Here is a 26,429-nt window from a genome sequence, read left to right as displayed (position 1 = left end):
TGATCCTCTGTCGGAATTCAGATGCATTATTGCATCATGCCAGTCCCTGATTCGGGATCTTCCTAGAGTTACCTGTTCCTTTGTTCGTCGACAAGCTAATTTGGTTACTAACAACGGCCAAATTGTATGCTTGTTTTTAATTTTGGGAACAATGTCCACCTTTTGTTAAGAACTTTGTTCTATCTGATATATCCATTCTTTTGAGTATTGCTAATAAAGTTCATTCTTTGTCTTCAAAAAGAAACATAATGTATTTTACAAAATGAGAGAAATAATAGTAACTATTAACGACAGCGTATGACATATACAATGTTGTTTATATATATAAAAAAGTGACATATACAATGTTGACTTTTTTAAATTTCCCACCATACCCTTGTATTCAGGATCATGCACCCGTGTTAATTAATTAAATTAAAATAAGCTCCGAGTAAAACCTTCCTCGCATAAGTCCGAATTTACAATTTTGGCGAATTTTCTATATCAGAAGCCAAACTTTCGATTTCATTTCGATCCAAATTCTTAAATCACGCTGATTGCCATCTTTGGTTTTGCTTCCATTTTCTCTTTTCTCAATTTCTCTGCGAACCATATTCGGTTTCACCGGAATTTATTAACCACCGAGATCAGCAGATAGTTAGAATTGCCAGCATAGAAAACAAATTCAGTTTCGTTTATTTTTCTGTTTTCATAACGTGAAAATTGATTTGTTTGTTTTTTTTTTTTTGAAAATTTCCCGGTCCATTGATTTATCGACTTTATGGGATTCTCATCTGATTCAATCGTCAATTTTTTTCTTAGTTTCTGTTTGAGGACGGTCCCCCTTGTCGAGATTTGAATTCGCTTCTTCTTTTTGTAGTTTGATTCCGCTATAGCACTGTAGAGCATCTAGTATTTTATACTTTCTTTTTCTCACCTTTTCTGTCCGGTTTAATTGGAAGGGAAAAAAAGGCAGGATGAGGGTGGGAAAGTCTCAAGTATGGCAACCGTGTAAAAAGAAGAGGCCCTAACCGATCAGGATCAGACCCTAGGGATATAAAGGCGTAGAGTGAAATTTGGGGATATTCAAAGGGGAAAGAAAATTGATTTTTGGAGAGTGTGATAGAAGGGATTTGGAATTCAAAAGAGGGAGAAAAATGACGTCTCGAGGGAACACTGGATCTGGCAGTAGGACTCGCGTGGGGAGGTACGAGCTGGGGAGAACGTTGGGAGAAGGAACATTCGCCAAAGTGAAATTTGCTAGGCATATTCAGACTGGAGAGAATGTTGCAATCAAGATTCTCGATAAGGAGAAGGTTCTGAAGCATAAAATGATTGGTCAGGTATACAGTAGTTTTAATCCGTATTCTCCTCTTGATTGCTGATGGTTTAGTTGATTGTTTGCTTGTTTATTAATTTCATATTATTCTGTGATTATTTGAAGTCTATGATAATCAATTAAAAGTTAATGTATTATTTGTTGCTGCTTGTTCGCCGAGAAAATGAATTAGGCAAATAAGAAAAGGAATTCCCTAAAGTCGGAGAAGTCAACTTGATAAGGGGCCTCGTCGTTTTGCAATAATGAAGCATTTTTTATTAATTCTCGTACTAGCAGTCTTTATCTTACTGTTTGAACTTTTTTTATTACTTTGAGTTTATGTTTACTTTTCAATCTGACTGACACGAAGGAAAAGTATAACATGTGAACTTTCTTGAATTCTAAATATTGTTAATTGACTTATGATTAGGCCCATACTGCCCTTCCTTGTACTTACTAAGGGTATCTATCTTCATGGGAGTTTGAGGGTTTGTGTCTTCTTTTAAGTACAGATACTTGAACTTCGTATGAATTATAAGTATGGTTTGGTCACAAAATTATAAGTATGGTATGGTCACAAAAGAAAAAGAAAAAAAAGTTCTGATTAGAGGAAAACTTCTTGTTACTTTTTAAAAGTTATGCTGGTAATAGGTCCTTGGTTGATTATAAAAAAATAAAGCATATTCATTCCATTAAAGGAAAAAAATACATCAGATAAATAGAGAGGAAACAAATCCCCATAGAAATTCAGGCTAAAGTCCGTACAAAATCCATGCAATCCACTTAGGGAAGAAGTAGAACAAAATAACTATAAACTAGACATTGAATAAAATACCAATATCGGACCAATCTGCATCTCTAAAACTCTTTTGGATAAACAGATTTAAATAGATCTTATTGAAATTACGCAGATCTAACAGTCTGGTGCTTTGACCATGAGTTGTTTAAATAAATAATTGATTTTGTTCGTGTTGAACTTGAAAGAGAACAAATTTAAAAAATTTGGAAGAGATAGATGCAGATCCAAAAACAAAGAGTGGCTAGGTTTTTATAGAGAGGAGGAGAAAAAATTTGAGAGAGAGGGAGTAACATTGTTTAGTTAACTTGTGGAAGCTAAACTGATTTACATATTTTTTCCTAGTAGACAAGAAAATCTTATTTTAGTTTATTATATGGAATCTTATGAATGAGGGCGAGCCTTGGCGCAACGGTAAAACGTTGTTGCCGTGTGACCAGAGGTCACGGGTTCGAGTCTTAGGAGCGGCCTCTTGCCAATTAAATTGGCAAGGGAAGGCTTGCCCCCAATACACCCTTGTGGTGGGACCCCTCCCCGGACCCTCGCTCAGCGGGGACGCGTAATGCGACCGGGCCGCCCTTTTTTTTATATGGAATCTTATGAATCTGTTTGGCTATTGAAAAAATTTATTGTCTTAGCTTAACAATGTCATATTATCTTCTTGTTTGCTCTTCTGCAGATTAAACGTGAAATTTCAACCATGAAACTAATAAAGCACCCAAATGTGATCCGTATGTATGAGGTTTGGAAGCCATTTTTTAGTTCACATCTTTTCTTTATGTCATCTATCTTATGACATGGATTTTACACTTGCTATCCTAATGGTAACATTTTCTATAATGTGGTATTCATGTTGCAGGTGATGGCAAGCAAGACAAAAATTTATATTGTTATGGAATTCGTAACCGGTGGTGAACTTTTTGACAAGATTGTAAGGCAACTATGGTCAAAATACTTATGTTTTTATATTATTCTCATGATATGTTTAAGAGCTTCATGTATTTATTTCATTTTCGTGGCCCTCGTGCAGGCAAGCAAAGGGAGGTTGAAAGAGGATGAGGCAAGGAAGTATTTTCAGCAGCTTATCAATGCTGTAGATTACTGTCATAGCAGAGGTGTATGCCATAGAGACTTAAAGGTTTGAAATGTACTACCGTTTCATCCTTTGTATCTTGTAACTGATTTTAATCCTCAATATTTCTATATTCGAGGTCTAGCAGTGAAATTCGAATCTCTCATTGCCACAAATGAGGTCTTTTGTTGTACAATAATGCTAATGTGTTTTTGAATTACAGCCTGAGAATCTCTTACTTGATGCTAGTGGAAATCTTAAAGTTTCAGACTTCGGATTAAGTGCACTACCTCAGCAAGTTCGAGTAAGTGAGAAATCTTCCATGGCTGAGTACTTGGTATTTACTTGTGTTAAATATTTAACATAAATCACGAAGGCGGGATTGCAAAGAATCATTTATTTTAAAAAATTCTTTCAAATATTAATAACTGATTTTATTCCATTCATAATTTAGGAAGATGGGTTACTTCACACGACATGTGGAACGCCAAATTATGTTGCTCCAGAGGTGTGGTAGTGTTTTCTGCAAACCATTCTTTATGGGCTTACCAACGCTAAATTCTCTTGTTCTTACAGTTTTGGTGCTTCACTTTTCTAGGTTATCAACAATAAAGGCTATGATGGAGCCAAGGCGGATTTATGGTCATGCGGCGTGATTCTTTTTGTTTTAATGGCTGGTTACTTGCCTTTTGAAGAATCTAACCTTATGTCTCTGTATAAGAAGGTGACTAATATCATGCTTTCTTGCAGCTTTTGTCTCTATGTGCATCTCTACTTGCCCACGAGCTTCCATTTTATTTGAAACAATTATATAGAAAAATGATGGTCATACCTGATATTTGTCGAACTCAGCTAGAGTCATTTTTATGCATATTATTATGTTTTATGATTGGAAATTTTGGATAGAACAATTTTAATAGTATTTTGGTTTTTCAAGAACCTTGTTGTTTGTTGACACTAGTTTAGAAGAAGGAAAAGCACATTCAGATATGATTTTCGAGCTATTTGAGTAAGGCAGAAAATCATTATGGGGATGCCTTTAAGTTGGCCTATGCCACTTTTAAGAAGATTTAATTTTGTTGTAAATGAAACAAATACCCTATTATTTCAAAATGCATACATCTCTTAATAGTGTTATTATGACCAGCTCGTTATACCATCAATATCAATGCATACGAGACAGGAAAATTCTCAGCCATTCATCTAATGGAATTGTGTTCATGAGAATCCTGAAATTCCCTGCCAATTTTTGTTGGAGTGTAATAAAAGTCTTAATCTAGTTCTCTTTTGTGCTTATTTTGGTTAATTTTTGTAAGTTTGTATGTCAATTTCCATTCTTTGATCGTTGGGACTTGTATGGATTTTCCTTTAAAAGTGATTTTAAATGGATAATATATTGCATCATGTATATTAAGGGTGAAAGAACTCATAACACATTGAAGCAACACTCTTAAAGAAGTTTGATGCATCATGTATATATCATTGGGACTTGATTGATGTCTTCTGCTGGATAAAGCTCTAATCTTGGAGAAGTTTGGTGTGCACAATTTAAATACATAATATTTAGTTTTTAGTTCCTATTTGATGTAGTTGTGCTGATCTTTTGTGCAGCACACTATATTATGGAATTTTTTATCAGCTGCTTGTTATATCTGAAAGATCTGATGATTCACAGGTCCAAGTAGCTCTCTAGGAGATTAAAATAGCAGTTTTATGCCCAATACTGTGGTCTTGAATCTTGAAAGGGACAATTTTTGTTTGAACTTGGTGCACTTTGTGTTTGTATATTGCTGTAAAGCTCTGTTATCAGTGTTTTTCTTTTTTTTTTTTTTTTTTTAAATTTAAAGTTTATAATATGGCTCCAATGTGGTGGCAGATATTTAAGGCGGATTTTACGTGTCCTCCATGGTTCTCTTCAAGTGCAAAGAAACTAATTAAAAGAATTCTGGATCCTAATCCAGTAACTGTATGTAATTGTCCTCCACATCCTCATTCTTATATGTATAATTCTTCTGATAATTGTGGAAATTATGCATCACACCACTGTCTACCTGTGAATTTACCATGTGTATTAATGGTTTCCAACAGCGTATTACCATAGCTGAGGTTGTTGAAAATGAGTGGTTTAAGAAAGGATACAAGCCACCTACTTTTGAACAAGCTGATGTTAGTCTTGATGATGTGAATTCTATCTTCAACGAATCTGTGGTAAAATTCTTGATCTTGTGTTATGCTGTCCTGCACTTGGTACACGATTGAATTTGTTCTTCGTGCACAGGAATGTCAAAACCTAGTTGTGGAGAGACGAGAAGCTCCTATAGGGCCGGTGGCACCTATAACTATGAATGCATTTGAACTTATATCTACATCTCAGGGTCTCAACCTCAGTAGCCTTTTCGAAAAACAAATGGTATGCTTATGCTGATCCTGGTTCTTCTTTCACCTCTTTTGTTTTTGTGTAGATTCAAATTCATAACACAAGAAAGAACTTCAAAATATCGATGATTTGCAACAGTTCATTGATTACTCTGATGTCAATGTCCAAAAGTTTTTGATATTTTAAAGCATGATACAGTTTATATACTTATTATGTTTGCCTGTTATGTTTAATTAGTTGAACTCAAGAGTAAGGCCTTGTTTGATAACTCATTTAATTTAAGTGCGTTTGATAACAGTTGTTTCTTCCCCACTTAAATTAGTTAATTAAGTTAAAATTCACTTATTTTGATAAGTTAAAATATTTAACTTAACATTTTAAGTTAAACATTATCAACTACTCCCTCCATTCTCAAATAAGTGTCATTTTAGAATTTTCACACAAATTAAGAAACACAATTAATATGCACTTAAATTAATAAATTTACATGAATTAACTAAATAAAAATTCTCTCTCCTATAATGATTGGAGAAGAAACTTTGAAATCTTAAAAAATACATAAATCAAGACAAAATTTAAATGCTTAGACCAAAAAACTATACTAACTTTTATTGAAAAACGAAAACGACACTTAAAAAAGAATAAAAACAATTATCTAAAACGACACTTATTTGAGAATGGAGGGAGTAATACTTTTATAAAACTTGAAATAAAACTTAAATCACTCAGTACTTTCAACACTTATAATATTCAACACTTATTTTATCAGCACTTAATTTTCAGTTTTGTCAAACAACACCTAATTGTTGTCAATCATTCTTTTTATCATTCATTTATTCTCACAGTTTGATGAACATATCTCCCTCTATTAAATCATATTTGAGTTATTCATGTTATGAACTCATATTTAATTGGCATTATGCTTCGTGTGTATACCAGGGACTTGTGAAACGAGAAACCAGATTTACATCAAAACACTCTGCTAATGACATAATCTCAAAAATTGAAGCAGCTGCAGGGCCTTTAGGTTTTGACGTAAAGAAAAATAACTTTAAGGTTTGATCATTTTCTCTTTCCACTCTTGCTTTTGAAGATCTAGAGTGATTAGCTATTTTTTTTTTTCTTTTTTTACTTAAAAAAATACACAAGCAAGAGGCCAGTCCTTCTGCTTTACATTTTTGTTTGTCTGTATTGCTTTCTTTTTGCTACTTCCTAATTATAATGTTGAAACATGAAATGAATTTGATGTATCTGTGTATCTTTTTACCTTTCACTCTTAAATAGGTACAAACCAAATGAATAGCAATTGAGCTTTTGGCCCTGTTTGACAAATAGCCTTTTTTGTTAGCTGATTTGACTAGCTGATTGTGTGAACTTGTTTGGTAAAACTTAACTGATTGCTAATAGTTGTTTGTGTAAAATGACAAATAAGGACATGATAAAGCCTTTGTTTGGGGTTAAAGGGTAGTAATTAGGAGTAAAAATGTCCTTCGAAAGAGATGGAGTAATAAGCGAATTGAAAAAGCTCCTAAAACCAGCTTGTTGAACCCAATAAGTTCTTTCAAACCTCTCTTTACCAAACACCACTATTAGAGATTTGACTAGTCAAAACCTCTAAAGTGACTCAAACCTCTAATTTTACCCCAAAAAACTCTTTACCAAACAGGTCCTTTGCCTGCCAAAGTAAACTTTTAATAATACGTGCTTGAATATCCACTGTTGTATAATACTTATTGATGTAAAATATCAAGTTGATGAGAAATCAAATATTTTTAAAAACTCGTTTTTTTTTAATTCTTTTTCTTATTATTTTTATTTTGTAAATTCTGATGGAACCTTCAGTTTCCAATATCAGTTGAAGCTTGAAGGAGACTTATATTGATATGGGTTTGAAAATCCTTGGTTGCATGATACTTGTTGATTTGTAACGAAACAAATTTGTCGAAACTTAATGTATATGAAATTCATCTGTTTTATTTTATTCATTTGTTAAGTTTCAAATGCTGATGGTACCTTACTTTCATTATCAGTTGAAGCTTCAAGGAGAGAAAACTGGCCGCAAGGGTCATTTATCTGTTGCAACAGAAGTATGTATTTGAATATTATCTATCTTGTAAAACTGGTTTTCTATGATAAAAGACGATTCCTTATCTATATATTCTCTCCCTCTCCAGATATTTGAGGTGGCCCCTTCTCTTTACATGGTTGAGCTTCGGAAATCTGGTGGAGATACCCTGGAATTTCACAAGGTATAAGATTCTAAATTTTTTTTTTGTTTGGTGTCTGATTAACACCGAACCATATGTTATATAGAAGAAATCTTAGTTTTGACATCATGTGTAGGTCATAGTTGCATAAGCGTGCTTTCTTAACTAGTCCATGGTTGATCGTTAGACATTGACTATTAGAGGTTGTCCTCCTGAATAGTGCATTCCTAATAAATAAAGATTGTCTTCTTTTTATGAACAAACATTATGGGACGATGCAAGGTGTTTGTTAGACAAAATTAAGCAATAAGGTTGCAGGATATTGCTTTCCAAAGATGTTCCATATTATTGATAAAGTGAAAGCAAAAAGACCCTGCTATATGGCACAAATCTGTTAGTGTGGTGAGTTCAATAGTATAAAAAGTATGTGTAGATGAATATTGACTCATATTTATGTTGGTTTTCTGTATAGAATTGAAACTGATTCTTAGACTAAAGTCTAACACTTACTTATTTGGATTTACCGGACGGACTCAACGGGTCAGGAAAAGGAGCTGGTTCTAGTCTAGTTGAAGTAACCTTGTTCTGTAGTGTGCAGATGTTTATACATGCGTGTTTTTCAATTATGTGTTTGGTGCACATGTTCTCTAATTTAAAAACCAAATTGGCTTTAACCTGCAGTTCTACAAGAACCTGTCTGCTGGACTTAAAGATGTTGTTTGGACTACTGTTAATGAAGAGAAGGAAGAAGAGAAGGTGGTTCAAAATGGTCAGTTTTCAACCAGTTTCTTTTATGCTTATTCATTTACATGGACTCTCGATTTTATCCGTGTGACACATACAAATAGGCAGATGGGGCAAATAACTTTAGAGTCTGAATGCATCATTTTGCTTTATTTTGATGTTTAATTATAGTAATTAATTAGAACCCAGAGTTGGAAATTTTGGAAAGACATTGTTAATAGTCTATTTTTTTTGGTAAGTAGTAGTAGAATCTAATTTGCATCTTATATTAACGAGTCTTTTCCTTTGCTGATACATTTGCTTCGTTTTAATCATGTTGAGGCTTTTGATTAACGATTCATTTTGTTTCAGGTGCTGCGGTACTAAATTGACTTATTTCAGTGGTTGAAGTTGTGTATGCGATTGTTGAAAAGACATGCTGTCTAAAGCTTTCAGTGTTGAATTAATTGGTATTATAAGGCCTTGGTGATATATATGATGCATTATTTCAAGAACATAAAATTTATGATGAAGAAATTGATCACGGAAATACATTGACTCTATTTGGTTTTGTTCAAACAATGGATGGATGATGTATCTTGTTTGCCTCTTCTTCCCCCGTTTCTCTTCGGAAGAAAAACATCGTTTTGACACTTTTTCTATGCCCTTAATTATTATGGGGTTTGCATTCCAACAAAAGCTTATATTTGCAAACATTTCTAGGCTCTACATCATGTTTCAATTTATTAATATGGTTAAATTTAAGAGCTTTGGTTTTTATATACCAAATTTTTTATTGAATTGTTTTTTTTAAGGGATAAGTAAGAGTAATTTTACATTTAGTGGCATTAATGATATAGTTGAGAGCCTTAGTGGGATTAATTTAAAATATCATTAATGAAATCTTTTTTTTTATTATGATGGAATTTTGTTATTCTCACTATACTATATTATGTTATCACTATCAATAATAGACTTTTTCTTTTTAACCTTAGATTATATGCAATTTCCAAATATCTGTACGTATTTAAAGATGCTTGAAATTGTTGATCTATGTGTTATATTATCATATCTATCAATAGCAAATAGAAGACATATGTTCCTGATTTTTTTTAACAATTATCATGCTTTTTGCAATGTTAGAATTTTTTTTTACAATCACTTCATTTTCAAATCTATATTGAGATAGTAAATAAATATAAAAAATATTTTTTTTTCTAATTTAATTAGGTTTGAAATTGATTTAAGTCAACATTAGATTATTATTTGTATCATATGAATCATTATAGGTAAAAATTACTATTTGCTAGTTCGTTAGGGGTGTATAAAATTTTCAAAATTGGAAAATACAAAAAATATTTATTAGACAAGACAATAATAGCCTATAAAATTAAGAGAAAAATCATTACAAATTGAAAACAAAATTGTAAGTTGCTGAGCTCATGCACATCACATCCAACGATCATAATATCACTCCCAACAACCAAATACCTGCAAAAAACAACAACAAAATCCTAGATTAAAGAATAGAAAAGATGACATTTTGAGAAATGTAGAATTTTTGTGACAAACTCGTATTTGCAATTTTGGATATTACTATCCAAAAAAGGATTTTGTAGTAACATTGTAAAATTTGAAAATGTTTTTTATCCCTAAGTTGTCAATATCACTGCCGATTGAGACTGATATCTTGGCTATCAATTCCTCTTTTTCTTTTCTAAATGAATTTATGAAAAAAAAAATTGGAAAAAAAACTTCTGTTGTGTCAGTAATAACACAATTTCTCTAACTTTGTCGATGTTACTAAATTTTCTTATTTTTTTTTTTCATAATATCGAAAACCACATGAATCGATTTGTTAGAGAAAAATTCAAAATCCTCAAAGTGTTAGTGTGCAAAACCACGTGTTTTTATTTTAACTTTTCCCAGTAGATAATGCTTCACTTACCCCAGCCAGAATGTCTTTGGACATTTGAGATTTTGTTTGTTGTGTTTTATCTGCAACAGGTCTCTTTTGTGGAAATTGACGAATGAACTTGGGGGCTTGCTCAACTACAGAAACATCCACTCCTGACTCCTTTCCAAGCTTTTGCTTCTGCACCAGAAAGATAATGCATAAACATAAATACTAAGAGAAAACAATCCCTCTCCCTCTCTTTAACAAGACGAATTACAGAGACAATCCATTTGACACGATTGTCATTTTCATCATATACAACCACAAGGAATAATGTATCACACAACACGACTATGACGAGATAATTGTCTGCAATTTGTCCATCACTTGATGGCTCAAATTTGTTATAGTTTCTATTTCTGATATCTGGTGTTTGGATAATTTGTTTTCTATCAAACTAGAACAAAAATTATAGGAAGTTCGTAAGCACGAGACTTCTCCACTTTAGTAAGATAGAAATCCCGCTCTCTCTTTGCAGCAGAAATTTCGAGAGCTAATTTTTGCTCCCGTACAGCACTCTTGTAAGCTGCATGAGAAAAACACCCAGATTTTAGACATGCAGTAAACTGTTATTATGCCTAACATCACAATACTGATGTCGAACAATAAAAATGTCCTGCCTACCTATTTCTTCTGTAAGATTGTCCCATTTGAATTTACTTAAGTACTTGATGTTCCAAATGTCGTAATAGAATTGTGACCTTTTCCTCCCACCTAAATAAGAGAACATAAACAAATGAAAAAACATGCAAAACTAGGAACTAAGCTAACTCCATATAAGATGAAACATCAACAAGAATATAGAATAAATATTATCACGGTATACACAAGGGCACCCAAATTTTTCTACGAGTCTCAACATCAAATGACAAAATCTTTTTAAAGACTAAGACCAAAGATAAACAGATGGTAGAGAAAAATTCAAATGAGCATTATGCTCATGCATAATTCCCATACCAAGATAAGCCCTTTGTATTTATTGGCTTTCTTAATGCAATAATTATTCTCATTCCATGCTTGAAATTTTAGACACAAACATAGACTAAATCTTAAAAAATGAAAAAGAAAAATCAATTTAAAAACCAACCTATCTGTTCACCGTTTAACATGTTAGCAACTCTTTTTCCTGTGCTTTTATTGGTAAACTCGACCCACCTGCGAGTTATAGACAAGAAAAATCATGTGCTTTAGTGATTGCAATAGCAGTTCTAAATGATAACTTAACTAGCTGCTTTGATCATATCAAAATAGCACTGTGGCTTCATGTTGCATTTTTCATTGCCAAACAAGTCAAAGATACAACAAGCAGCTATTTTAAGTCTCACTAGAATTAAAAGAGAGAAAAAAACACTATGCATAATATGTCGAAAAAGAAGAGCAGAAATATCTCATTCAAAAGTAAGGTAATATTTTGCTTTAATATACCCTTCAGAGAATTCCTGATCTTGATTACCAACTCTTTTACGATGTACTTGAGCAGTGGGAGCTGCAGAGCAAATTAATAAATTAACCTTTCATTTCTTATCCACGACTAAAACATAACTCGAGGTTGATTTCTAATATGAGAACCCATGAAAATAGGATTATAGATTGATCACCTGAAGGTGCAAGGATTATAGAAAATAGAAAATAGGATATAGAAAATAGGTATATCCTTTGTATTTCTCCATATTGAGAGAGAATATGACGAAGCTTTACATGATCCATGTGAGGAGGAATTCGACTCAAGTAGCAAATCCCACGCATGTCAGCCTTAGCTGCTTCCTGTAGTAATCGTGCCTTTTTCTTTTTAATCTTATTCTTGTCTTGTACTGGATTTATTTTATTAGGAGCCGGTTCTTCCTCCACAATTTCCTTTAATAACTGTTTCTTTTTGTCATTGTTTCCATTAACAGCCAGCACATTTACCCCTGCTGAAAAAACCTCCCTATCAACATATTGCTCATCGTCCGCAACATTCGCTTGTAAGCTTTCTGGGCAGCTGCTCCCTCTCCAAAGGCAGCTGGCTTTGTGACCATCATCAAGCAGTTTGGAAAAGGCTTCCCCAGCACTTTCAACTTCAATACAACAACAACAACAAAGCCTTAGTCCCGAAATGATTCGGGGTCGGCTAACATGAACCATCATATATAACCGTGAAATCAAGTCGTGTCAGCGACACAAATTCGCTCCCTCCACTACGTCCTATCCACTGCCATATTTTCCTCAATTCCCAGTACTCATATCACTCTCGATCACCCTCCTCCAAGTTTGCTTAGGTCTTCCCCTACCCCTCACCACTACATCCCCTTGCCACTCTTCGGTTCTCCTAACCGGCGCATCAAGCGCTTGCCACTCTTCGGTTCTCCTAACCGGCGCATCAAGCGCTCTACGTCTCACATGGCCAAACCACCTTAGTCGGTTTTCTCTCATTTTATTCTCAATAGATGTGACCCCTACTTTTGTCCTAATTATTTCATTACTCACCCGATCCTTTCTCGTATGACCACACATCCATCTCAACATACGCATCTCCGCCACCGACATCTTATGGATGTGGCAGTGTTTCACTGCCCAACACTCCGTACCATATAACAATGCTGGTCTAATTGCCGTCCAGTAGAATTTTCACTTCAATCTATTAGGCATGCCGGGGTCACAAAGGAAACCCGTAGCACTCTTCCACTTCGACCAACCAGCTTTAATCCTATGAGCAACATCTCCATCTACTTCTCCATCTGTTTGGATAATAGATCCTAAATACCGGAAGCAATCCGAGGCCTGAACAACTCTCCCATCTAGGGTGATTGTCCTTGCCTCCCTACTCCTATGGCCGCTAAACTTACACTCCAAATATTCTGTCTTACTTCGGCTCAACTTAAAGCCTCTAGATTCTAGAGTTTGTCTCCATAGTTCCAACTTCCTCTCCACTCCTTCTTTCGTCTCATCAATCAACACAATATGATCTGCAAACAGCATGCACCATGGTATACCATCTTGGAGTGAACTTGTTAGTTCATCCATAACGATGGCAAAAAGAAATGGGCTTAGTGCGGAACCTTGATGCACTCCAATCGTAATAGGGAACTCTTCAGTCTTCCCAACACTAGTACTTACACTCGTGCATGCTCCCTCATACATGTCCTTTATGATGTCAATATATTTCCGCGAAATGTCTTTCCTTATCAAGGCCCACCAAAGTACTTCCCTTGGTACCTTATCATATGCTTTCTCCAAGTCAATGAAAACCATATGCAAGTTTTTCTTCTTATTTCGATAGTGCTCCATTAATTGTCTCATTAGGTGGATGGCTTCCATTGTTAATCTTCCCGGCATAAAGCCAAACTGGTTTTCCAAGATCTTCACCGTCCTCCTTAGCCTTTGTTCGATCACTCGCTCCCAAAGTTTCATAGTGTGACTCATTAATTTGATTCCCCGATAGTTGGCACAATCTTGGACATCGCCTTTGTTCTTATACAAAGGGATTAAGATACTTTTCCTCCATTCTGATGGCATCTTATTGTTTCTCCAAATTTTGTTGAAGAACGTCGTCAACCATTCGATTCCACTTTCTCCCAAACATCTCCAAATCTCAATAGATCCGGTCCTACTGCTTTCTTCAACTTCATCTTACTTAATGCCATTTTGACTTCACCCTTTTGAATTCTCCGCAGGCATTCATGATTTATCATATCGTGATGGATACTTATATCTCCAACATCTTGTCTGCGATCTCCATTAAGAAAAAAAAAAAAAAAACCATAAGTATAGCAAAATGAACTTTACCAACATGATTTAGACATTGATTAGAAAATCAAAAGGCCAAGTGACAACAGAACATATCAACTTGTAACTAACATCACGCACTTTGGCCTAACAAAAGGGGATATCAGAGAGAACCAACAAACACCAAAAGTGTATCATTACCATTCCAAGTAACTCTATTTTCTCTTTTCATATCAAAGTTGCAAGCAATAGGATGAACTTTATAACAATACACAAGTTTATTGTCAAAAACAACAAAACTCCATGGGGTGAAGAACTAGAAAATTAGTCTGAGCTTTAATTTCACCTATCGAAAAAAAATAGAACAATTGATTCCCAGTAGCAAACTAAATTACAATAGCTAACCTTCTGCAGGAGTCCAGGAAGGTGAAAAAACAAAACTCAGGCATGCACCACATGATTCACACACAATTTTGTCAATATCAATGTTCATCCAACCTCTCTGAGCACAAGCCAATGAACTAGCAATCTGCAAGAATAAGAACAGCAACATCAATCCCCATATCTACAACTCAAGCCAGAAATTCGGAACAAAGGAAACACCAAAAAGACTGAAGCTATTTTAAATGAAAATACATATATCAACTTGAAAAGCATTCTTATCAAACTCACACAGAAGTGTTTGCAAGTGGGGCAAGAGGAACATCATCCCTGCATCTCTAGGAAAATCAGGAATTCTTAAACAAATAGGTTTTATCAGCTTATATTAACAAAAATTTTAAGCCCTTTATAAAATGCATTTGAAGCAAGATTCATATCTGCAGTACATTTGACATAACTAGTATAAATTCACCAACTCAGTTCAGTATTGAATAAGATTTGAAAGTACATATCCAAAAATGTTCAATAAATCTTACTCTAATATGCAAGAGTATACATTCAGGAGGAATCTGGCTTAACTTTGAAACCATATTCTTGGAATCTGGTTATCACATATTATAGATAACAATGATCTTCAAGCTCAGATAATTAAATTACAATGCAAGATGAAATTTTGGAAGTTCTACAAGTTCTGAATTCTTTTTACCTTTTATGCCAGCACCCAACCTTAACTTATTTATGTCCATTAAAACCAGTCAGTGGTCAGCATCCTTGTAAATTATATAATTGAAACACAAAAACAGATCAATAGTTACCATGCAATATTTTCTCTTTTGCAAGACTTATTTATATAAATCAAATGACATGTAAACGTAATCAAGACTAAACATTACAGCTACTATACTTCAACAATAGGAGCACCTTAGGCTTTCCAAACCAATTAGAAGGCTTAAAAGTAGCCAAGCGTCTCAGCAAATCCCCTCTTTCCCACGGCCTGCATGAAGGCTTTGACATTCCAAGAACAGAACCACCAGCACTGGTGCTCAAGGAGGTAGAGGGCATCTGCGAACCAACACAAGATACAGATGCTGCTTTGGAATTATGCGCATGACTGGACCTTGCTATGCTACCAAGATTTGCCAGACCAGCAGGTGAGGATGCCCCGGCAGAACTGGAGAAAGGCAAGACAAAATAAAGGTAAATGTATTTGCATAAATTCACCAACATATTCCATTTTCTTTTCTTTCTCTTCCTCAACTTTTCTCACGCAATCAAATCCCTCCTAAAAATATTTAATTCCTAATCCTCACCACCCTTTGCGGCTCCCTTAAAAAACGAGTAAGCAACAAAGCATAAGAATAACAATAAAAAGAAATGCTAATGTTCTGAGCTCTGCAATATTGCTGTAAGAGGAGAAGTGCAAAAACTACAAAAAAGAAAAATAAAACACTACTATTCCTTCTCCTCCGCTTTTACATGGACCAAACAACCAATTAAACCGCGAGAAAACAAACGCAGACTGCAAATTCAGAAACCCTAATTTAAGAGGAGCTAAGTGTATTCAAAAACATGGAGCAACTAAAACCCAGAATTAGAGATAAAAAATGCAGAAGTGAGAATTTGAACTGGGGAAAGGAAAGGGAAAGGGAAAGGAGTGATCTAGTACCTGGCAGCAGGAGTGGCATCCATGGTCCCGCCGGAGCTGATAACTCTGAAAGGAGAGAAAAGAAAATGTTAGCTTGCTTTGTTCTTTCTTTTTTCTTTTTTTCTCCGTGGCCGTTTCTAAGCTATGAACGAATCAAAATAGAGAGAGATGTATTTTTTATAGCTAGTTTGGTATTCTATTGGTATTGGAATATGGAAAAGGGTAAAGGGTGAGATATAGCCGTAAATAATTGGGATATGGATAAAAATATGATAGTTGAGAATTATTATTCCATGTTTGGTATATTGGATGGAGGATAAAGATAAAACAATACTTAAACTAGATAATATTGATTTGCGAGATACTATGATGCACGGAAACGGAAACGGGAAACGGATACCGGGAAACGTTATTTCTAAGAAAAATTAACTAGAAAATGGTAATGGAAATGGAAAAGAAACGGAAACGGATACAAAACGCGGAAATGCTAATGAAAAAGAGTTTCCGTGCAACATAGGCGAGATAAGATGGACTTTTCCATCATATTAAAATTATAGGAGTTTATCTCACCTCTTTTGGGTATAGGATTTGAGGGATACGACTTTTATCCCTCTATTATCTCCTTACAATATTTCTAAAACAAACATGAGATAAAGAAGTCTTGCTTTATTTATCCCTGTACCACCTCATTTATTCCTCGTACCAAACGGCCTAAATCCAAAAATATACAGTAGCAATAATAACTTGGTAGGACTTTTTTGGAGTAAAAACGACTCTCTAGAGTTCTCCTCAGGGTAGGAATGTGGTATGTCTCTTCCTCGTAAGAGTTTTGTTGGTTTGTGGAGACCAGGGAAAGGTATTTTGATAACGATATGTCTCTTCCACGCAGTGGCGGAACTAGAATCCCGGTTGACCCAGGGCTCAAATATTTAACAACAAAAAAATTATAACACTATTACATATAAGAATTATATATCCAAAAATATCCAAAAACTCATAGCCACCTGAAATTCAATGGAATGGACTTAAGAACCTTTATTGAAACTTATTCCACAACTTCTTCCACCTGAAATTTTATATTTTCCATTTCAACCACAATGAAAATAACATATACTAATCGTTTTGACAATTTAACAGCATGCTACTCCTTTTAATTCTGAGCAGATTTTTTTTCTACTTTCCATAATTCAATAACTAAAACGAAAACTACAAAGTACTAATCCTTTCAATTCCATTCACACCTAATCAGAAGTTAATCAAACAAGTGAAATTGAAAGAAAAACCTATTGAAACACAAATTAAAAGATACATCATATATATACAAACCTAGGGCTAGGGATTCAAAATACAAATCAACTAAATTGACCTACCTGAAGATCAATTCTGGCGAAGATAACAGATTTTCGGAGCAGCGGCGGTGGCGACTAGCTTTGGTGGACGTCGACGTCGGGGTTGAGTCCAGGTCACCGTCGGTGTTGAGGAAGGGGATCAGAATCAAGAGCTGGAGAAGAAATCGAGCAGTTGACAGACAGAACTTCCTAATTTTGAGTTCTATTTTCGTAATTTTTAGTTCTATTTCATTAAATGACACAGCGTCGTCTCACACTTAAGTGGTGAAAAATACTAATCCGTTTAGGCCAAATTTTGGCCCGTGCAAAATCGTAAAATTTTTAGTAATGAAAAATATTAAATCGTTCAACTTTTTGTGATGAAAAATATAAAATTTTCTAATTTTTCGTGACGAAAAATACAAAATCGTCATAAAAAAATATATACTATTTTCATGAGTTTTTGGAAAAAAAAAAACTTAAATTTTAATGTTTTCGATTTGTAATCATCCATTTCCGGAATTCAGGTTGTCACACATCAATTATTTTCATAATTTTAATTACCGTTGTTTGGGTTTATGATTTTGGAGAGAGAATTTTCAGTTTTTGATCAAAATTATGAGAAGGGTAAAAAAATCCAAATGGAGGTGATAAGTAATTTGGGGCCGGTATTTAGCCTAGACCTCAACATGGGTCGGGCTGGACCGTGCTCGGACCGGGCCTGTCGGGATTTTGATAAAACCTAATAAGCCGAAGCCCAGCCCAGCCCAAGCCCACACTAATTAGAGTTGGATTCGGGCTCGGGCCTAAAAAAGGAATCCCAAGCCCGCCCGCTCAAGCCCATATCTATATTAAAATAAAATACTAACTTTTTTTAATAAAAAACAATAAACATAATAGTTAATATGAGGCATTTAAATAAATATTAAATTTATAAATGTATGTATAGATAACGGGTATTTATATAGCTCAAGCCCGCCCATTTTCTAAGCGGGTTTATTCGGGCTTGGACCGAGCCTGACACTAATTTTATGTGTCCAGGTCCGGCTAAATGGGTCTGTGCTCGGACCGGGCAGACGGGCTCATCGGCCCATGGCAAGGTATAATTTAGCCACCCACAAAATTATCTTTCACGATTTTTCGAGCCCCGGCTAGCCCCCCTTGGTTCTGCCACTGCTTCCACGTTATAATTTAAACAATTTTGAGTTCTTCCCGACTCTCTAGAATTTTTCCTACTTTAGATGATTTCTTTTCAAATTAAGCAATTTCTGTCGGTTTCTATTGATAGTTGAATTTTTATTAAATTTAATAATAATTAAGAAACATATTTGATTTCAAATTGACATAATTAGGTGAGGCTTTTATTTAATTAATTTGAACCGTTTTATAAAAAAAAATCATGGGTTGTTTTATAAAAAAAATTATATACAAAGAGAAAGTTACACATAAAACATAAAAAAAAACACAAAAATTAATCAGAAATTATAGAAACATATATGTTATTGCAAATCTCACAACATCTTCCTCAATTAATTGAGTCAGTTTAGGTGGGGGCTCCACGAGCAGTTGAATATGCCAAAGAGAGCTCAATGCCTTTCTGGCTAGCCAATCTGCACTTTTATTCGTCTCCCTGTAAATGTGATTAAAAGTGATTATCAGGTTCTTCTTAAAAAACGTAATATTATTATTTAGCATCAAGGATTTTGGGGGTGATGTATTAGGTTATCTTTCCTCCATTTAGAAGGTTGAGAATTTATGCGCGATCTAATTCCAACCGGATAAAGTAACTGAGTTCAGCTACTATTTTCAGACAGGACATGATTCCCCGGAGTTCCGCCATGAAACTATCCCCGATTCCTATTTTATGGATAAATCTCTTCACCGAACTACCATTGTTATCACGAAGAATACCTCTGCTCCGATGTTTTTGGTGTTCGAGCAGCAAGAGCCATTACTGTTCAGGTTGTTCCATGGATTCCCATGTGTACTATTGCAAATGCCAACCTCCACTCCAACTCCCGGCTTTGTGTAAGAAAGAATTGTTGCCAATTTATCTGACGGGACACCATTGTTCCTTCAAAAAATTGATGTTCCTCCACCTCCGCTTGTGCCAAATACAAACAGAAAAAATAATTCTCTAATTGATTCCCCAAATGTTATTCCTATCATTTTTCAAATTTGTCCGTCATCCCATCATCAAGATCACATGAGGAGAAATTTCCATTTGCAGAGGTAGGAGGGAAGTTCAACCACATACCTTTACTACCATTACAATCTCTTAGAACATCTAAAATTAATCCAATACCTTCTTTGCAATGCGAGCATGTAGCATTAGTATCAACATGTCTTCAGTAGCTCTTCAATTGAGTGATGAGCTTATTGTGTGTGTAGCAATCCACATGAAGCATTTCAAACTTTGTGGAATGGGTAGTTTCCAAATGAATCCCCATTCCCAATTATTTTCTTCCCAATTTTCATCTCCAAGCAGTTGGTAATCCGATTTTGTCAAAAATCTTAAGTTGCTAGTTGTTGGTCCCGTGTGATTAGTTCCGAGGGGGGGGTTAGGAACTAATATAACTTTTTCGCTAATTAATGTTGCTGACTTAATAATTTTGGCGAGTTTGTTAATTCAGCTTTGGTCAGCTTGGTCGATCTTAATGTAAGACAGTTTTAGTCAGATGCTGACTAAGACTGTTTTACTTGAGAGTTGGGATTTGACACTTGTGTGGTCAGCTTCCAACTCAGCACTCCAATTTACTCAGTGTCAGCTTCAACCAATTTATATGCTGAGTAAATGTAACAAGCAACACAAGCATATATATATATATATATATTTGAGAGAGTCAAAAATTACTCAGTATCACTTATCCTGGTTCGGCCTCTCCGCCTACGTCCAGTCCCCAGAATCCTCCGGGCTTTCAGAATCCAATACTGAGCTCTTTAAGGGTAGAGCACAAACCGATTACAAGCAGTTGAATATGCAATAGTACCTTCCTCTATTCATCTACTCAACTCCTACTAAGCGCTACAACCCAGCACTTAGATTTCTCTACCACTAAGTACTTAATTCCAAGTACTCAGCACGCACACTCTCAATATTACAATTGATCACAAGCTTGTTCCTTTTAATATAAAGAACACTTTAGATGATTACAAACAATCAATCTAGCATTTACACAAAGAATAAAAAATTGGTGTAAGCTTTCTCTTTTGTTTTGAGTGCTTTGAATTTGTATCTTTCTCACTTGTAATTTTTTGTAAATCGGCAATCTTCCAAATGATATCTTTGTCCCTTTTATAGTTGACATGTGAGGAACAAATCATTTGAAATTGATTTGTCCGTTGAGTCCAAAACGGCTCTTTTGGGGAGACAACTTCTGGTCAGCTTCAGATGTGCAGGCCAATCATGTCTTCTAGATTCTTCAGACGTCAGATTTGTCTTCTTCCTACAGACTTTGTCTTCTTGCAGCAGTTTGTCTTATAGCATCGAACAGTTGACCCATGCATCTTGGAATTTGGCTTTTGCGTAATTCAAGGCTTCTATTATTGGTGCAGACAGTTGTCGAATTTGTCTTTTAGCTAACGGATCGTTCATGCTGTCCTGAAGATCACTCAACTTCACTTCGACAATCATTATCTTTTATTTTCACCAATACTCATATTGAGTTCTTTTTCCACTCAACTTCCGTGGTCAGCTTCGTTTTGTAGAATCTATTCTTTGGAGCAGACTTCTTCTGTGCTGAGCTTTGTTTCACTCAGCTTCTTTGATTAGCTTCATTCTGACGCTGTTATTCTGAAGAAGACTTATCATCTCTTATGTTGAGTTGCTCTTCACTCAGCTTGTGTTGTGTTCTCATGCTGACTTTGTCCTGTCTTAATCTTTATTTCTTTTTGCATTCATACTTATACTCAATATTGAACAAACGGATTAGTACAATTAAATCAAAGCACTTAAATTTAATTATCTCTTAATCATGGATTAAACTTAAATGATTTTGTCAAATCAAAATCTTGTGGAACGGTGTTTCAACAAACCCCCCCATTTTGATGTTGGCAAAATATTTAATTTATGGAACTCAGTATTGAAATTCCCCATGATTGAATTGCATTTTATTCTTCTGAAATTACTCCCCCGTAAGGGTTGCATATCCTGTCTTAACTTAACTCTAAACCTTCTAAGTAATTTAGAGAGGACATGTTTATACTGACTTAGTTCAATCCTAGATTTTCTAAGATTCACTCTAGATCAATTTTCAAAAGAGTTCAATGTTTACTCAGTTTGATATAACGAATAGTTTTGGTATCAGAGTTAGTGTATACTAAGTATTTTTAATTTGAATTTGTTTGTTCAATTTTTAGACAGGTCAGCACATATCATAAATTAATAAGCATCGCATATAGTTAAGTCAAATTGAATGAAAGGATACTTAACATATATTCGAGTCATCAAGCATAAATACAGAGTAAGCTAAGTCCTAAGTTAACTAAGCTATTGCTTCCTATTAACTTGTGCTTGATGAGCAGCTTGATACAATTTTCCTTTGCCTTTGTCTTGCCGCTGCTTACTGCCTGAAGCTTCACCTGTGTCTGGCTGAGTTCCATCGTCGCGTCTTTTCTCCCCCGTTTTGCCACCATCAGGCGGAGGAGCAATGAAGGTGTCATTGAGAGCAGCACGAGTCAGTTTGACCGAGTATGCCTTGAGACGTTTCGTGCTTTCAAACAACCCATCAAGCACTGGAACTCCATCATCCAGAACTGAACCTGGGACGTGAATGGATGAGCTGATCATGCTGAGCATGTATTCTTGTGACTTAGCGAACCAGGACATTGCTTCTGCTATCTGGGCATAGGATTGATGGTACATTCTAATGATAGCCTTGGCATAGATGTCACGCTGAGCGTTTGTATGACGCACATGGCGAAATAGGCTTTGAGTGGTTTGGAGAATGGTATTGGTTTTGACCATGTCAGTTTCCATCTCCTCTTTGCTCAGATTCAGAAGACGGACATCTTCACTTATTTCATCCATCGTGCATTGGGAAGATGAAGAGAGAAGATCACGATCACCAGTCGGCTCAGAAGACAGTTTGGTAAAGCAATGATCTAACTCAGCAGAGGTAGCATAGCCCGTGTTGATGGTAGGTAAGTCACTGATCTGTCCTTGAAGTGAATTCATGTGATTCACCATCATCAATATTAGCTCAATCAGCTTGACAAAGGATTCTTGCTTAGGTTGTTGGGTTTGGACTGAGGTCATGACACTTACTAAGTCTTTGAGATTCTTGATCTCATTGAGAAGCTGAGTGACAGATGAAAACTCTTGTGATTCAGCATTTGCGGACCCAGCAGCATCGGCATGAGAGTTATTCAAATCCTGGAGAAGATGTTGAGCCGAGTTAATGATGCGACGTCCGGACTCAGTTGCATGAAGATAGGCAAATTGTGCCTCAGGATTTAACTCAGTGGCCGGAATTCTTGCACCACCTGATTGAGGAGGTGTTTGGTGCTATCCTTGAGTAGAAGTGCCAGTATGATCAACAGCTGGACTTTGATGTGGATGAACAGCAGGAGCTGACTGCTCAATGTTCTGCAAAACAGGATGGGAAGGAGGTGGATCTGCAGAGAGAATTACCTGCTCAACATGGTCTTGAGTTGGTGCAGGGAGAGGCACCTCAGGTTGAGTAGGATTTTCCTTAGCTTGCTTGTCTCCCTGAGCAGCTAGGACTTCGAGTTCTTGCTCGGCTTGGGTTGGATTATCTGGAGTCTTGGTGTGTTGCTCGGTATGAGTAACAGAGGCTTGGTTTTCCTATATGGAAGGCTCAGGATGTGATGAGAAGAACCTAAAATGAGTATTTGTAAGGTCCGTGATTTCATCCCTCGGAGGCGAATCATCCAGGAGGTCAATAGTTGGAGATTTGTAGGCCTTCTTCTTAAGCCTTCTTAACTTTCTGGTCTGTGGAGGGGGTGAGTCAGCAGGAATGGAATCAAGAGATGATTTTATTCCAAGATCAGTATTGAGCCCTTCCCTGACTATTTCTTGCTCTGGGAGCTCATCATCACCAGTCTCATCCTGTACGACTGGACTTTCAACTTCCTCAACATTCTCAGTTTGTTCTTGCTCAGTATGAGCTTCTTGATATTGCTCAAAATCTTCATCAGTATCATGCTGATCTTCATCACTGCTTAGTTCTTCTACTTCTTGATCAGCAGGAATTTGCTCAAGGTCAATCTCATGGCTTCTGATGAAGTGAGAATCATCAGGAACTACAAAACCAAGAGGAACAGCTTCAACTGGACTCAGCTCAGCAGTTTTCTTCTTCTTCTTCTTTAGAGGGGTTTCCTCACTTTCTAACTCCTCAGGCTCATCTTGCCTCTTTCTTTTCTCTGCTGACTTACCTTGGTCAGCATCAATTTTCTTCCCCTTAGAGACAACCCGAATTTTCTTAGGGACAGCATCAACATCCTTTGAGCTGGTTTGGATTGCCTTGCATTTCTTTTCTCGCTTGGTTTGGACAGCAGCTGCGGCTACAGCGATATTCTCTTCCTGAGGTAGCTCAGCATCATCTTCCTCCCGAGCTTCCCCCTCAGCTTCCCCTTGAGCTGCCTCGATGACCCCTTTTCCCTTCTTGGGCTTGATAGGTTCGTTATATATTAATCCAAACAATAACGCAGCTGTAATCTCAGTTCCCACCGTTTCGGTTTCATTTATCAAGTCGATTTGGTGATCTTCAAGGATTCGGGTAATAAGAGAACCCAGCCTGAGCTTGATAGTACTCCGTTGGAGTGCTCCTACCAGGAATACGGGCATGTTAAGGGGTCTGTAGGTCAGCATGTGCCAAATGAAGCACTACTCGAAGTTTGAGGCGGATGATGCTGTGTTGAATTTTGGGAAGATGAAGTTGGTTAGTATATAGTGCGCCATCTTTTGGTTTTTCCCCATACACGTGCTGGGTATTTCCCCTTTGTGTCCCGCAGGTTTACAGAAAGTGGTTGTGTGGTCAAGTTTTTCCTTAGTGGTTCTGAATTCCTTTCCGGTGTTAGGAAGGTTTAGCAAGGTTGCGAGATAGGAAGGGGTAATGGTGAGCTTCTTACCTTTAACGTGAGTAGAATTCACGTACTAACCTAGGGTAGGTTTTTCCAGCAAGCGAAAAGAGTCCAGCCCATCCGTTTTTCGCAATCCATTCACAAAACGGTTGCTCATGTGTTATGAAGCTTGGTGAGAACCATCTACATCTGAGAACCTCATGATTCTTCACACTTGGGTACACCTTGACGAAGAATTTCTCATTCGGCTGCTTATCCTTCTTCTTCTTCTTTGAAGAGGTTGCTAGGTCAGTTTTGGGATTTCTGTTTGGAGTTAGGTCATGCTGACCTTGTTGAAGAGGAGACTTAGGGTTTTCATCGGTGTGGTCGTCGTTGTTACCGCCACCGGAATGATTTTGGGATTTCGCCATTACTATGAGTTCTTTGAGAGGATTTTGGGATTCAGAGAGATGAATTTGAATGCCAAAGATTTCGTGTGTAAAAAGTGATAAGTGGGGAAACTTCCACTATTTATAGGGGTGCTAAATGATCCTATTCGTTGAACTAACCGTTTAACCTCGAGATTATCAACCGACAGAGATTCTGTCATTTATGACACGTTCGGCGCATGGGTTTTCTCATTATTGCTTACGTTATCCTAGGTGGCTATTAATGCGCGTGCTAGCATTTAATGTTTTAAATGGATTTTACTCAGTATTAAGAATACCAAACGTTTGTGATTCTGAGCAGTCAGTTTTACGTAGGATTGTTGTTTGTGGACTTAGTAACTCGGCTTAGAAAAATCACTTCAGCATGTATGTCTACTCAGCTTAGGGTGATTTCATGTCATTCTTAACTCAGCATGCAACAGTTACTAGATTATCACAAATCACTCAGCATGGTAATCACTCAATATTCAATTTAGCACATAGAATTTATTGAAGAGGATTAGACATACCGATAGCTTCCCTTAGTATGTTAAATTGCTCACGAGCCAAGGGCTTCGTAAAAATATCCGCAAGCTGTTCATTTGTTGATATGTAGGTCAGCTTAATCTCACCCTTGAGTACATGATCTCTGATGAAGTGGTGTCTTATACTGACATGCTTCATCCTGCTGTGTTGGATTGGATTCTTAGATAAGTCAATGGCACTCTTGTTGTCACATTTGACTTCTATTGTTTCTGTTTTGACGCCATAATCCTCAAGCTGTTGCTTAATCCATAGGACTTGGGCCACACAGCTTCCAGCAGCAACATACTCAGCTTCAGTTGCAGACAAGGCTACTGATGACTGCTTTTTACTGAACCACGAAACCAGACAGCTTCCTAGGAATTGACATCCTCCTGAAGTGCTTTTTCGTTCTAGATTATCTCGTCCATAGTCAACATCAGTATATCCAATCAGTGTGAAGTCACTTGTATTTGGATACCATAAGCCTGCATTAACTGAGCTCTGCAAATATCTGAAAATTCTTTTTACAGCTATTAAGTGAGATTCCCTGGGGTCAGCTTGATATCTTGCGCAATAACATACTGAGTACTGAATATCAGGTCTACTGACAGTAAGATAAAGTAGAGAGCCTAACATACCTCGATATAACCTGCTATCTACAGACTTACCCTTTTCATCAGCACAAAGGACCGTGTCAGTACCCATTGGGGTTAATATGGGTTTACATTCTTCCATATCAAATTTCTTTAACATTTCTTTGGCGTACTTAGACTGACTTATGAAGATGCCATTCTTACCTTACTTGATTTGAAGTCCAAGGAAGAAGTTGAGTTCGCCCATCATAGACATTTCGAACTCAGTTTGCATCTGTTTGATAAACTCTTTGCACATAGAATCGTCAGTAGCACCAAAAATTATGTCATCTACGTAAATTTGTGCAAGTAGGGTATTTTTACCCTTTTTCT

At 36.1% G+C, this 26,429-nt stretch overlaps 2 protein-coding genes across 2 annotated transcripts; one reads left to right on the top strand and one right to left on the bottom strand.

Annotated features, from left to right (window-relative positions):
- Positions 1-436: 436 nt before the first annotated feature.
- On the top strand, positions 437-9,188 carry LOC136232408 (CBL-interacting serine/threonine-protein kinase 23). Its single transcript, XM_066021551.1, has 15 exons — positions 437-1,322; positions 2,773-2,835; positions 2,953-3,024; positions 3,124-3,231; positions 3,389-3,469; positions 3,620-3,673; positions 3,764-3,889; positions 5,042-5,131; positions 5,254-5,373; positions 5,444-5,575; positions 6,482-6,598; positions 7,573-7,629; positions 7,717-7,791; positions 8,431-8,518; positions 8,845-9,188. Exons 1-15 carry the CDS (start codon positions 1,137-1,139, stop codon positions 8,862-8,864), a joined length of 1,389 nt encoding a protein of 462 aa, XP_065877623.1. The 5' UTR covers positions 437-1,136; the 3' UTR covers positions 8,865-9,188.
- Positions 9,189-10,449: 1,261 nt separating this feature from the next.
- LOC136232409 (pre-rRNA-processing protein ESF2-like) lies at positions 10,450-17,730 on the bottom strand. Its single transcript, XM_066021552.1, has 9 exons — positions 17,531-17,730; positions 16,182-16,226; positions 15,437-15,686; positions 14,540-14,663; positions 12,028-12,486; positions 11,855-11,915; positions 11,517-11,584; positions 11,054-11,143; positions 10,450-10,955 (listed from the first exon to the last, which is right to left on the bottom strand). The coding sequence occupies exons 2-9, from the start codon at positions 16,202-16,204 to the stop codon at positions 10,822-10,824; spliced, it is 1,209 nt and encodes a 402-aa protein (XP_065877624.1). The 5' UTR covers positions 16,205-16,226; positions 17,531-17,730; the 3' UTR covers positions 10,450-10,821.
- Between the last annotated feature and the right edge of the window lie 8,699 nt (positions 17,731-26,429).

This window comes from Euphorbia lathyris, chromosome 6, assembly GCF_963576675.1.
Source record: "Euphorbia lathyris chromosome 6, ddEupLath1.1, whole genome shotgun sequence".
Lineage (NCBI taxonomy): Eukaryota > Viridiplantae > Streptophyta > Magnoliopsida > Malpighiales > Euphorbiaceae > Euphorbia > Euphorbia lathyris.
This window is presented reverse-complemented; position numbering and strand designations above follow the sequence as displayed.

Bases quoted from the DNA above. Each gene is read 5' to 3' on its own strand.
- LOC136232408 (XM_066021551.1), top strand. From the start codon at position 1,137: ATGACGTCTCGAGGGAACACTGGATCTGGCAGTAGGACTCGCGTGGGG. The intron at 5,576-6,481 runs GTATGCTTATGC...TGTGTATACCAG, and splicing joins GCCTTTTCGAAAAACAAATG to GGACTTGTGAAACGAGAAAC. The intron at 8,519-8,844 runs GTCAGTTTTCAA...ATTTTGTTTCAG, and splicing joins AGAGAAGGTGGTTCAAAATG to GTGCTGCGGTACTAAATTGA.
- LOC136232409 (XM_066021552.1), bottom strand. From the start codon at position 16,204: ATGGATGCCACTCCTGCTGCCAG. The intron at 15,687-16,181 runs GTACTAGATCAC...GCCTTTCTCCAG, and splicing joins GATGCCACTCCTGCTGCCAG to TTCTGCCGGGGCATCCTCAC. The intron at 11,585-11,854 runs GTATATTAAAGC...TATAACTCGCAG, and splicing joins GATCAGGAATTCTCTGAAGG to GTGGGTCGAGTTTACCAATA.